This window comes from Callorhinchus milii, unplaced genomic scaffold (genome assembly GCF_018977255.1).
Source record: "Callorhinchus milii isolate IMCB2004 unplaced genomic scaffold, IMCB_Cmil_1.0 Scaffold3, whole genome shotgun sequence".
In the NCBI taxonomy this organism is placed as follows: Eukaryota; Metazoa; Chordata; class Chondrichthyes; order Chimaeriformes; family Callorhinchidae; genus Callorhinchus; species Callorhinchus milii.
This window is the reverse complement of record NW_024704744.1, coordinates 34,691,495-34,704,907: the sequence shown is the minus strand read 5'-3', so window position 1 is coordinate 34,704,907 and position 13,413 is coordinate 34,691,495. Positions and strand designations below refer to the sequence as shown.

The window sequence follows — 13,413 nt, the reverse complement described above, 5'->3', positions numbered from 1 at the left end:
ATTATAACAACTCATTTCCGTAACCCCTTTCGGGTAAAATAAGGGTATGGAAGTGTTTGGTTGGTTGGAGGTGAATCCTGGGTCCTGCAGTGGGTGTGTGAGCGTGTTGTTGTGGAGATGTTCAGTGTGTGTGTGAGAGAGATTATTTGGGGGGCTGTTGGGGGGGGGGGGGTGAGAGACTGGGGGGGGCTGCTGGGGGGATGTGAGAGACTTGGGGGGGGCTGCTGGGGTGTGTGTGTGTGAAGGACTATAAGGGGTGTGTGAGAGAGACTATTAGGTGGGGCTGTTGGGGGGGGTGTGAGACTATGGGGGGGGTGAGAGACTATGGGGTGGGGTGTGAGAGACTATTAGGTGTGGCTGTTGGGGGGTGTGAGAGACTGTGGAGTGGGGTGTGAGAGACTATTGGGGGTGTGAGAGACCATGGGGTGGGGTGTGAGAGACTATTGGGGGTGTGAGAGACTATTGGGGGTGTGAGAGACCATGGGGTGGGGTGTGAGAGACTATTGGGGGTGTGAGAGACCATGGGGTGGGGTGTGAGAGACTATTGGGGGTGTGAGAGACTATTGGGGGTGTGAGAGACCATGGGGTGGGGTGTGAGAGACTATTGGGGGTGTGAGAGACCATGGGGTGGGGTGTGAGAGACTATTGGGGGTGTGAGAGACCATGGGTGGGTGGGTGGGGGCACAGGCAGGAGGTGGGGTGTGAGAGACCATGGGTGGGTGGGTGGGTGGGTGGGGGCACAGGCAGGAGGTGGGGTGTGAGAGACCATGGGTGGGTGGGTGGGGGCACAGGCAGGAGGTGGGGTGTGAGAGACCATGGGTGGGTGGGGCACAGGCAGGAGGTGGGGTGTGAGAGACCATGGGGTGGGTGGGTGGGTGGGGGCACAGGCAGGAGGTGGGGTGTGAGAGACCATGGGGTGGGTGGGTGGGTGGGGGCACAGGCAGGAGGTGGGGTGTGAGAGACCATGGGTGGGTGGGTGGGTGGGTGGGGGCACAGGCAGGAGGTGGGGTGTGAGAGACCATGGGTGGGTGGGTGGGGGCACAGGCAGGAGGTGGGGTGTGAGAGACCATGGGTGGGTGGGGGCACAGGCAGGAGGTGGGGTGTGAGAGACCATGGGTGGGGGCACAGGCAGGTGGGGTGTGAGAGACCATGGGGTGGGTGGGTGGGGGCACAGGCAGGAGGTGGGGTGTGAGAGACCATGGGTGGGTGGGTGGGGGCACAGGCAGGAGGTGGGGTGTGAGAGACCATGGGGTGGGGGCACAGGCAGGAGGTGGGGTGTGAGAGACCATGGGTGGGTGGGTGGGTGGGGGCACAGGCAGGAGGTGGGGTGTGGAGGGGCTGCTCCACACTCCAGTGGCTGTGGCGGGTGATTGACAGGGCAGTAGCCCGGCCCCGGCCACCAGCCCAGGCAGCAACTGGCAGACAGGCGGTTTGCCCTCACTCTCCCCTCCCTGAGTGAGTGAGTGAGTGAGTGAGAGTGAGTCCCTCTCTCTCTGTGTCTCCCTCACCGCACAATGCCGGGCAGACCCTCAGCTTTAAGGGCTGTCGCCCTCTTAGCGGCGCTTTCTTCGGTGCTGCAACTGGTTCGGCCGCAGGGACGGGGTGAGTTTGCAAACCCAAAAAAAACAAGTTAAGAAAGTTTGGGGTTTTTTTAAAAAAAAAGAAAGGGCTGTTTTTTTTAAAAAAAATTGATATAATAATAATAATGTGGAGGAGAGAGAGAGGGGGGGGGGGGGAGGGAGGGAGGGAGGGGTTGGGGGGAGAGCAGAAACTCTCTGAAGTATGAGCAGAGCTCCCCCCCACCCCCCAAAAAAAAAGTGTGTGTGGGAGTCTGTGCAGAGACTGAGAGCTTTGCTGCTCAAGCACTTGAATGAGTTTTTAATTCCAAAGCAGAAAACAAAAAAGACCAAACTTAACTGGGGACTGAGTCAGGGAGAGAGAGAGAGAGTGAGAGAGAGAGTGAGTGAGAGAGAGTGAGAGAGAGAGAGAGAGTGAGAGAGAGAGAGAGTGTGAGTGAGAGTGAGAGAGAGAGTGAGAGAGAGAGAGAGAGAGTGAGTGAGAGAGAGAGAGTGTGAGAGAGTGAGAGAGTGAGTGAGAGAATGAGTGAGAGTGAGAGAGAGAGTGAGAGAGAGAGTGAGTGAGAGAATGAGTGAGAGAGTGTGAGAGAGTGAGTGAGAGAGAGAGTGAGAGAGAGTGAGAGAGTGAGTGAGAGTGAGTGAGAGTGAGTGAGAGAGAGTGAGAGAGTGAGAGAGAGAGAGAGAGAGAATGAGTGAGAGAGAGAGAGAATGAGTGGGAGAGAGTGAACTCCTGTCCTGACACATTGTATCTCAGCAAACCGTGGGTTACAGGAGTCACGATGTGGCTGTGAGTGAGTTACTTTGTGGCGAGTGCTTTTCTATTCTCTTCCCCCTCCCTTGTTCAAATTTCATCCCCCCCCCCCTTTATTTTATTATTTTATTTGTTGGCTGAGCACTCGCTGAGTTTCTTCTCCCCACCCCTCCAGGTGGGGATAAAGATAAGCCATAAGCACTGCTTTCTCTCCAAACTCCCACAAATATACAGTCAATTCACTTTACAGTGTGTTCTGTGAAGCGCTTTGGGACGTCCTCCTGACGTGAAAAGCGCTATATCAAATGCAAGGATTATTATTATTATTATTATTAAACTGACTTTTAACACGGGATGGGTTTTTTTATATATGGTTTCAATGGTTTCCAGCCCAGGAGTAAATCCTCTCGAAGAAGGCTCGACAATTCTCGTGCCGCCTCCTTCTACCTCACTATAAAGGTATCATAAATAATCCTTGCGTTTGATATAGCGTCTTGCAAGTCGGGCGGCTGTAGCAAAGCAATCCACACAATATACCGTGGAGTAGAGTTTGCTGACAAATACACAGTGAATACACTTTGTAGTAAAGGCTGTGAAGTCCTTTGAGATGACCTCTTGACATGAAAGGCTCTATGTCAAATTCAAGTACTATATTATAATAGTGACTGTATTTTGTAAGTGAACACGACAGTCAATTTGTGTATAGCAATGTCCACAAACAGCCATGAAGTGAATGATTCAAAGTGATGTGCTGTATCAAGTGATGTTTTTAGAAAAGGAGATTTTCCCACGCCTACACATTTATAATAAGTACTGTGTGTGGTGTGGAAATGCGAACAGTAAATGTTGGAGATTCTTAGCAGGTTAATTGGTATTTGAAGAAGAAAATGTGATAACGTTCGGTGTAATATTGTTAAGATTAAGAGTTAAAAAACGTACAATGGTGGATGTTGAAGATCTCATGGCACCTTTTGAAAAGAGAAGGGAGTTTCTCCCGGTGTCCCAGCCAGCAATACTCAGAAAAAAATGGTCATTCACTTCATGGCTGTTTGTGGGACATTGCTGTGTGCAAATTAACTGCTTTCGGCTACAAAAGGCACAGTTATTTACAGTGAATCTGCTGAAGTGCTTTGAGACATCCTCCAGAAGTGAAAGGTGGTATATCAAATGCAAGTATTATACGTGATATGAATGGAGTGGCTCACTTTTAATGTTCACTTATGTTGCTGTTGAGTGATGGCAGGACAGAGTTCTGTGCACGTGTATCCAAGCACATGTATGGAGCTCAGTTTACCAGTGTCATTTCTGATAATTGCAAAGAGCTGAAAAGATAGTTAGCTCTTTTTAGTCACAGGAATTAGAGAGGCGGTGCAGTCGGCTGAAACAACTGGCAGCAGTATCACATTGCTTATGGTATGTGGTCACCTTTTCTAAGCAGTGTCTTGTAATTCTGAATGCCATTGAATGTCAGATTGGTAGATAACCGTCTAGCATCAGGGAGATCTCCAGTGTAATATGGATACAAATATTCCCACTAGTTAACAGAAATAAAAGGGTTGACCCCCTTTGTAATATGGTTGTTTTGGATCCAAAAGCTCAGATTCTTGCATTAAAACAATGCGAGAAAATGTCCACCTTTTGGGTCATAAGTTTGCTGCTGATGTCACTTTCTATGCTCACAGGAACAGACGCTGACATTACTTTCTTTGCAAAGTGAAAGGGTGGCTGATTTTTAGCGCAGGAAGCTGGACAGACAGTGCTGGAAGCGGGTGTGCAGAGCCTCTGGTATTAAACCATTCCACAGTGCACGTGCAATGTAAGCACACTCTTGCTGAACCAGGATATTTTATAATGGAGTCACCATGCTGTAACAATACACAATACTTTGGTTACAAACTGGGGGGTGGGGGGAAGTGCCTAATACCTTTGTTTTGACTCTTCATCAGAATTCAAAGGCAATTGACTGGCTTTTCAGTTGTAGCATCATTCTGCCTCGTTCTTCTTTATCCATCTTTAAATCCCACCTAAAGACCTACCTCTTTGACTGCACCTATGCTCCCCCCCTCCCCACCTTGCTCGGTGCACCACTGTATAGTGGACTGAGACATTATTCTATGTAAAGGATGCTATGTAAATGCAACTTGTTGTTTTCTGTTTATTTTGGATCTACAATATTCAATATTTGTTTTAGCTCTACCATACTACAAAAAAATACACAAAAGTGAAGTCCTCTTTAGTTGTTGCGCCTCTGGTGTCTGATGCAGAGCACGTGTTCCTACTAGGTTATATTTTTGGAGAAATTATTGATAATTTTAAGGGGCTGCTCTTTTCTTAATGTTGGCATCTAATAAAATCAACAATTTACACATGTATATATCGGCTTTGATATTGGGAGGACATCTGAAAACACTTCATTCACGCAGATTATTGAGAGCCTGAGTTTGAGGTGGGGGATAGAAAGTAACCAAAAGAATCATTGAAAAGATGGGTGAAAGGCAAGGAGGGAAGGTATGAGTCAGTGGGACTCGGGATGGAATTGCAGATTGCAGGGCACAATGGCTAAAAGGTCCCCCACTGATGTCAGACCTCAGGCGCTGACAGCATCACCATCCATGGTTGCACACTCCACCTTGCTAAGTCAGTCTGGAACCTTGGGGTCTTGTTTACCCTCAACTGTCCTTTCTACCCCACATCTGCACCATGACCTGCTCTACCTTCCTCCACCTCCGCAACGTTGCCCGGCTCCGCTACCGTCTCATACCGCAGGCTGCCGAAACCCTCATACATGCTTTCATTACATTGACGTTTGATTATACAAACTCACCGCTTGTCGGCCTCCCCAACTTCTCCCTCCACAGGCTGCAGATCATCTAGAACTCTGCAGCCCGTGTCCTCTCCCACACCAGGCTCCATGACCCTATCACCCCCATCCTTGCCCAACTCCACTGGCTTCCCATCACACAGAGGATACAAGATCCTGGTCCTCACCTTCAAAGCCCTCCATGGTCTTCCTCCCCACCCCTACCTCTGCGACTTCCTAGCTCCTTACCATCCTGCTCGCTCCCTCCGCTCAGCTGGCTCCAGTCTGCTTCACGTCCCCCGTCTCGCTCGCCCCACTATTGGCGGGCCAGCCTTCCGCTGCTCTGCCCCCACCCTCTGGAACTCCATCCCGCAGTCCCTCCGTCTCACCCTCTCCCTTGCCACCTTCAAGACCCATTTCAAGACCCTCCTCTTTGATTGTGCTTTTGATCTCCCTGCTTCTCCACCCTCCCCAACCCCAACTCAGGTCCGTAACTCTGTCTGTCCAGCAACTTGGGACATCCTCCCAACGTGAAAGGTGCTTTACAAATGTAATTTTGTTGTTGTTGTTGTCAGGGTTGCTCAGACATGTGAAGAAGGCTGGTGATAGCTGGAGGGAGTGACCGAGTTGGTAGAGGGGTGGAAGTTGCAAAGGAAGGGTGTGACGAGGTCAAAGAGGGATTTGAGTGCGAGGACGAGAATCTTGAATTGGACCCACTTGGGGATGGGGAACCAATGGAGCTGTGAGAGGATCAGTGTGATAAGATCGTAACAATATCAACTTTGTCAGGAATTATGAAAATTGCATTTAATAATAATACTTGCATTTGTTATAGCGCCTTATCACATTGTTGAGACATCTCAAACCGCTTCACAGAATACACTGGAAAGTTCACTGTATGTGTGAAGGCGACAGGTCTTGTGAAAATTATTTATTTAATGAGAGAGTAATTATTATTGTCAATAAAGCTGCTATTCCCAGAATGGTATTAATTTCTACTTCTTCATTAGGGCCTATAATATCTGCTAATGCCCAGCATATATTTCCATCACCTCAATTTATTCCCACTCTGTGATTTCCCCCTCTTATGAAGGTGTCGGATCACAATGCTAGGTTCACAGTTCCAGAAAAGCTGAATTGAGAATTTGTATTTGTTATGAATTCTATCTCCTATCTTAATTAAAACTCGCTGAAATATTAATTCTCCTTATTTGCTTGCTATATATTTGGAAACCTGGGTTTACAACAGTTCACACAGCTTTAGACTATCTTAATATGTGAGGTTGACCTTATTACAGCTGTGATATATCCCCTGATGATGATTTATTTTGCAGTTGATTAGAAATAGTGGTCTGCAGCTATAATTATTTTTCATCAATTATAAAATTGTGATGTTTGTCAACTATGAACATAGATTGAAACTTGGAGTGAGGATTACACAAAGAAATTAGAGTGATGATTAGCAAAGCTATTCTGTTTACATGATGTGAAGGTTCACCTTAAAAGGGTGGTGTTAGTATTTGTATCTGAGGAGTTTCCTTTGGTGCTCGTAATCAAATGTTCAGACTTAACTTTGTACTTCAAACGTTGGATTGAAGGAATCTAAGTATTTAAATGGGCAAAATACTGCAGATGCTGAAAATCTGAAATAAAAGCATAAGTTGGTGGGAACACTCAACCGGTCAAGGCAGCATCTATGGAGAGAGTTAATGTTTCAGGTCGATGACTTTTTGTCAGAATTGGGGGATGTTGGAACTTTGTTAAGAAGCCGAATGAAACAAAGGATTAAATGGAACTGAGGTCTAGGACAGCTCTGGGAAAAAAAAGTACCTTGGATCTAGGTACTTTCTGAAGACCTGTAGCTATGTGCTTTTGCATGAATTTGCCCAGTTCAATCCTTGGATTGCCTGCATTTTCTGGAAAACGGCAGTCTTCCTAAGTCAGTCACTTAAAAGGTTCCAGGCCTACATTCAGCGAATCTGTAATGCTACTATGATATATCTAATTAGGAGTAGCTATTATTGTAATATTAAACTAAATTGCCACAAAGTAATACTTACAACAGATTTTTTTTCAGTTTTCCTTTTTTTTCCATTTGGCTTTATTTTAACGTTTTTTTTCTTTTAAAAACAAATTGTGTGTTTTTTGTTCTTTTCCCTGACTCCTATATTTAATTTGGAGAATTTCAAAATGTTCCTTTGGAGTGAAAATGATTTCAAAGGCATCTTGTCAGTATCATAGGAATGCTGGGGCTGTTGCTCCTGAGGTCAGGACTGATGGTCTCTGGGGCCTGGAATGTTCATAGCAAAGGTTGAGCAAGTTATAATAAACAAATAAATAATAATCCTTGCATTTGATATAGTGCTTTTCACGTCTTCTAGACGTCTCAAAGCGCTTCATCGAATATGCTGTAAAGTGAATTGACTGTACATTTGTTGGCGAAACATGGCAGCCAATTGTGCACAGCAGTGTCCCACAAACAGTCATGGATTGACAATAACCAATTTATTGTTTTGGAGGGATTGTTATTAAACGCGTGGAGTAAGGAAATTTGACCAAGGTTTCGCCCTGCATGGAAATTGAACCCAGGTGTCTCGCTTGCAAGACGAGTGCTCTAACCACTGAGCTACAGTTACAAAAAGGTTTAGCACATTCATTTTTATTTTCATGACTGGTATTTATATAGCACCTTTCACATCAGGAGACTATCCCAAGGAGCTGGACAGTCAGGGATCCCCACTCGAGCTGGTGGTTGGGATCAGAAGGGGTGGGGAGGATAGGGGTAGGTGGGTGACCGAAAGCACAGTTGAAGAGGAGGGTCTTGAGACGAATCTTGAAGGAGGCAAGAGAGGGTTGATGCGGAAGGACTGTGGGATGGAGTTCCAGAGTGCTGGGGCAGAGAGGCTGAAGGCCCACTCGCCAATGGTGGGGCAGGGGACGTGAAGCAGGCCAGAGCCCGCTGAGCGGAGGGACACAACTAGCATTGAGCAGTATCGCAAAGGGAAGTCATATTAAATCTTTATTTCTTTTACTTTGTATTCAATTTAAAATAAATTGCTGAAACATAGTTCAAGATGTCGTGGAAGTGAAAGGTGCAGAAGTTTCCAAGGATAGGAGTTTCCAAGATCGTTGGGTTTATTATTATTATTGAATATTATGGCAAGGCAACTGATTTGCAATGCAAAGGTTGCAGTTATGCAAGATTATAACTTACGTCAGCACTACAACACACTGCACAAAATAAAGTATTCAGAGTTTACCAGAAAGGTTCGCAGTGAGAAAATTACAAAGATAAAAGAAGCCATGGGAGTCCCAACGAAACTTTTTCTGAACATGATAGTGAATGTTCTGTGGAGGCCAGTTATATTGTTTGCAAAGAGATAGCTGCTAAACTGTTTACAGATGCCGAATTTGTTGAAAGATACATGAATAAAATAGCTGATAATAGTATGGTAGTAATTGAGATTTGACATTATCTATTGAGACTTAGCACTTTATCTATATCTATTGAGACTTAGCGTTAGTCTGCATACTTTTTGATGACTAGGAATTGTACAGTGGGGTAATGTTTTGTGAAAATTAGTATATTAGAGCAAATATACATACATTCGCTATAGATTTGTTTTACAGTATGGCTCACCAAGTGAATTTACTTTAGATTGCCTTTGTGGCCAGATAAGTTTGACATTCCTGCTCTAACATTATGTGGGCATTTTTCTTCAATTTGATGGTCATTATTTCAGGACACATTCTTGTAAAATATGTTGGTGTTTGTTTTGTAAAGGGAAAGAAATGGAATGCAGGGGTTAAAATAAATGGGCATTGAATCCAAAAGTAGAGAGAATATTCCTTGTATCTGATATAGTGCCTTTCATGTCAGGAGGATATCCCAAAGAGCTTACAGGATTTATTGTAAATTGTAGTGACTATTGGGGCAGCCAATTTGTGCACAGCAAATTCCCGCAAACAGCCATGAAGTGAATGACCAATTCTATCTGAGGAATGTTGACCAGGATACCAGGAGAAACTCCCTTATCTTTTTGAGTACTTCTATGGGATTTTTAATGCCTGAATAGACAGGACCTCGGTTTAATGTCTTAACCGAAGGATGGTACCTTTGACAATGCATTGCTCCTCCAGCATTGCACTTGATTGTCAGCCTATGAGCTCAAAGTCCTGACGTGGGGCATGAACCAAATCTTCTGATTCAGAGACGGGTGTTACCATCTGAGGTAGATAACACCCTGGAGATCAGAGTTAGGGTGGGGTAAGACCATGGAGGGATTTAAACACGAGGACAAGGATCTTGGGTGATACATTGATACATTAGTAAATTTGCAGCAGGATTTGTCAGTAAACTGAAGTTACACCCTTGATCAAGGTATGAAAACAATGTACATGTTTTGGATATTTGTAAGTGCAGTACGTAAGTGCCCCACTTTCCTATTTGCCTCCTTATGCTTCACTTTTTCTTTTTCATCATTGTTATTTCGGAAGTAATTTGCTGCCAACTGTTGGGTGTAAATGAGGGGAGGTGGGGGAGGGGTGTTGAGCCCGCACAAAACTACATTCTTGAAACCATGTGGAAGAGGCAGTTTCAGGAGTGTCATATGCTTTGGTCCATGTAATCACATGTCATTTTGTATTAAGCACATCCCTTGCTCTGATTGAATTATTGTTTCTTCCTTCTCTCTCTCCCTTCCCCCATCAAGGTAGTAAAAGCAGGTAAAACCGGTTTGCTTCAGGTAATTATTTCAGTGCCTTGGGACGTCCTCCCGACGTGAAAGGCCTCTATAAATGTAAGGTTGTTGTTGTTGTATTTGGATCAAACACCAGGAACAAGTTTCAAATAAACGAACTGATGTTAGCCTGTAGTTTCTGAGCTTTTTGGACCTTCTTATACAGGCAGTACTCCGATGTGTTCTCTATCTTTACCTCTCATTTCCCACATTGCTAATTGTATCCTTGTGACCAGACTTTTGCCAGTACAGTACTTAGAAACAGTAAGTCAGCATGCATGACTGCACTGCATATGCTGATATAGTTTGGCTTTTTACAGTGTTGGAGTGGCAGACGGTTTCTAAAGTAGGTGTATTGTTCCTTTGTTGGTGATATGCTTATTTCTGTAGCTGGAAGGGATTATATTACTTTGAATTAAAATATTTTGCACTTGAAAAGAAAGACAGTGGAAATGATTATCCCTTTTTTATTTTTTTAAAAAATAGGCATTGCTCTTAATCATTTGAAGACAAAAAAAAAGTAGTGTTTTGGGGTCCATGGATATTTTGTAAAACTGAATATTACAAGGAAGAATTAAACCAGTGCTGAGAATTCAAAGAATGCTGAAGCAGTACATTCAGAATACATACCACTTCCTCAGTCTTCCAAATGCAAAGCTTAGGTTTACAGCAGTAACAAAAGTTGCAGCTCATCCCCCTTTTTCTCAACTTGCTGCTGGACATCAAACTTGCTGTCAGGTTCTGATGATTTGTCTATCTTTACTCGATGGCTGTCATTTTAAATCCCTAACAAGTCTACATTTTTAGGAACATAGGATCAGGAGAAGGCCATTCATCCCTTCAAGCCTGTTCCACCATTCAATTAGATCATAGCTGATCTGTACCTCAACTAATCCTGTCAATTGCAATTTCTTGCTTTTTCCCCACATCCCTTGATACCCTGACCTACCAAAAATCTATCAATTTCACTCTTGAAGGTGTGTATGGGATGTCCTCCTGACGTGAAAAGCGCTATACAAATGTAATTTTGTTGTTGTTGTTGGATAGATCCAGCATCCATGGCCTTTTGGGAGGAGAGAATTCCAGATTTCTTCCACCCTTTGAGTGAAAAACCGCTTCCTGATTTCACTTCTAAATGGCCTGCTTCCAACTTTAAGACTATGCCCCTTGTTTTGGATTCCCCACCTGAGGAAATAGCTTCCCTGTATCTACCCTATAGAATTCCTTTATCATCTTAAACACCTCAATCAAATCACCCCTCAACCTTTTAAACTCAAAGGAATACAATCCAAGTTTATGCAGTCTTTCCTTGTAACTTAACCCTTTAAGACCTGGTAACATTCTGATAGCTAAATTTATAAAAGTTAAATTCAAATAACGCATTCCTGATGTATCGTTGTTTTTTATGAGCTGTTAATAAACCTGAGATGTGTGCATAAAGACTTGGATCGCGATCTTAAGCGCATTTATATCTTGTTTAACATAGCAAATGAGAGCACAATTGATGAAGGGATTTAGAAAGGGTTAAAATATAGATCTCACAACATTCATCGCAAACTTATTTTGTTAAATTAGGGTTCCGAGTTGTACAAACACCAGCAAACTCTATGCTGACATTTGTGGTAGAAGATCACTGTTAGATGTGCATTGCAGCCCTCCAACATGCTATATCCTGGCTATTGTTGAGTAGTTTTACAGAACATGCATATTGTCCTGCTGGTGAGTGCTTAACACTCAAGAGTAAGTTGGCATATATTTATATATATTCTTAACAGCTGTAGTCCTTAGTCTTTTCACAAGATCACCAGCATCCATCTGTCACTCCTGATCTTGGTCTACCACAGAAAGCCATTTGCTCTATGCTGCCAAATACGTAGTCATGGTTTGTAGCTGAACTTAATTAGACACAAGGTATTTCTAATGAGATTACTCCTACTATTGCAATATACAGTGACCTTTGTCCCTCTTGTTATCTGCTTGTTGCTAAAGTCCAAGCCTTTCAGTGTACTGAACTGGTCCGTAACCTCTTCATTTTTGTGGAAAGTACAAATGTAATTTTTTTATAATTTTTAAAATGTTTTCCCCTTGTCCCTCTTAAAAGAACATACAATACTTTACAGCAAAAATAAATGTATATCCGGAACAAAACTTCTTGTATTCAGAGTCATCTCTAAATATCAAACACGTAAGGGGCAGAAGGCAGTATGAGACAATTAGATTGTTTTGTGAGAGTGCAGATAGGTTAAAGCATCCAGTATGGATATCGAACCCAACCCAACTGAAGGAGTTCACTTACAAATACAGTCACTGCACTTCACAGAAACTTTTTGAAGAGCTTTGAGACATTCTTAGTATTATAGGCACACATCTAATACATGTATTATTATTATTCTAAGATAGGAGTGGGGGAGGAGGTGGAAGTAGTAATGAGCTGTGCAATCTATCCGTGAGGCATTTCACAGGGTAATTGATGAGCTTTGAATAGGAGAAAGGGAAAGACAGATATTCTCCTCTCCCCTCTGCAAAGGTGCCATTTGCAGGGTAACTGCAGGTGAGGGAATACAAGGAGAGGTCTGAACAAACCAGTTTCTCAAGATACAGCCGCATACTGAAAATGTCAAGCTACTAGCAGAACTCTTGCAAATAAGACTGATGCTCTGAGGAATTTGTTTAGCCTCAGTGAGCCTTAGTGATGTGCAGATCATAGTGTTAATAATAATAATAGTTGTATTTGATAAAGCGCCTTATCATACTGTCTCATGGAAAAGCGCTTCACAGGCCGTACTGTGTATTTTGTGGGCTAACGCAGCATTTAATTTACACACAGCAATGCCAACAAACAGTCATGAAGTGAATTTTATTTGGGGGATTGTTGGCCAGGACACCAAGAGAAACTCCCTTCTCTTTTCTATCATGATGTTGATTGTAATGGGCGGTGCATCTTCTGCCATATCCCTGGGATGTTCTGCCATGCAGTGAATAGAGGATCATTAACCAGGTGTCCTATCTCCGAGGAGGTTGAGAGGCGGAACATGGTTCGTGAGTTGGAGAATTATTCGGTTCAGTTGCAGAAGATGATAATGGTGGACATGGAACTCAATGCTTCACATTGATAGATATTGATGTGGACATAAAAAGATTGATAATTTTGTTGTTATTGCTTGTAATTTAATCCCTTTACCAGAATATGATTTGTGTATAATCCAATTATTAATTCTGTGTTAACTTATTACTAATATCAAGCCCCTGTTGATCATTTGCAAGACTGATTCTGGCTCTGGTCTGCTGCACATCCCCCGCCCCAACCACCCTACCATCGGTGGCCGGGCCTTCAGCCTCTCAGCCCCCAGGCTCTGGAACTCCATCCCCCAGTGCCTTCGCCGCCTCCTCCCTTTCCTCCTTCAAGGCCGGTCTCAAGACCTTTCTCTTCGACCGTGCCTTCAGCTCCCCTCTCGACTCTCTACCCCCTCCTCGCTCCATCCCTTCCCTCCCTTCACCCTGACCATTTCCCCCCTGCTCGGGTCTTGACCCAACTGTGCAGCGCCT

At 44.0% G+C, this 13,413-nt stretch overlaps 1 protein-coding gene across 1 annotated transcript in view; it reads left to right on the top strand.

Moving 5' to 3' along the window:
• The first annotated feature begins 1,494 nt into the window (after nt 1-1,494).
• The window catches only part of dcbld1 (discoidin, CUB and LCCL domain containing 1), a 61,104-nt gene continuing 49,185 nt past the window's right edge, over nt 1,495-13,413 (top strand). Inside the window, exon 1 of the mRNA XM_007899648.2 lies at nt 1,495-1,602. Coding sequence (XP_007897839.1) covers nt 1,515-1,602 — 88 coding nt within the window. The 5' untranslated portion in view covers nt 1,495-1,514. The remainder of the gene's footprint in view (nt 1,603-13,413) is intronic.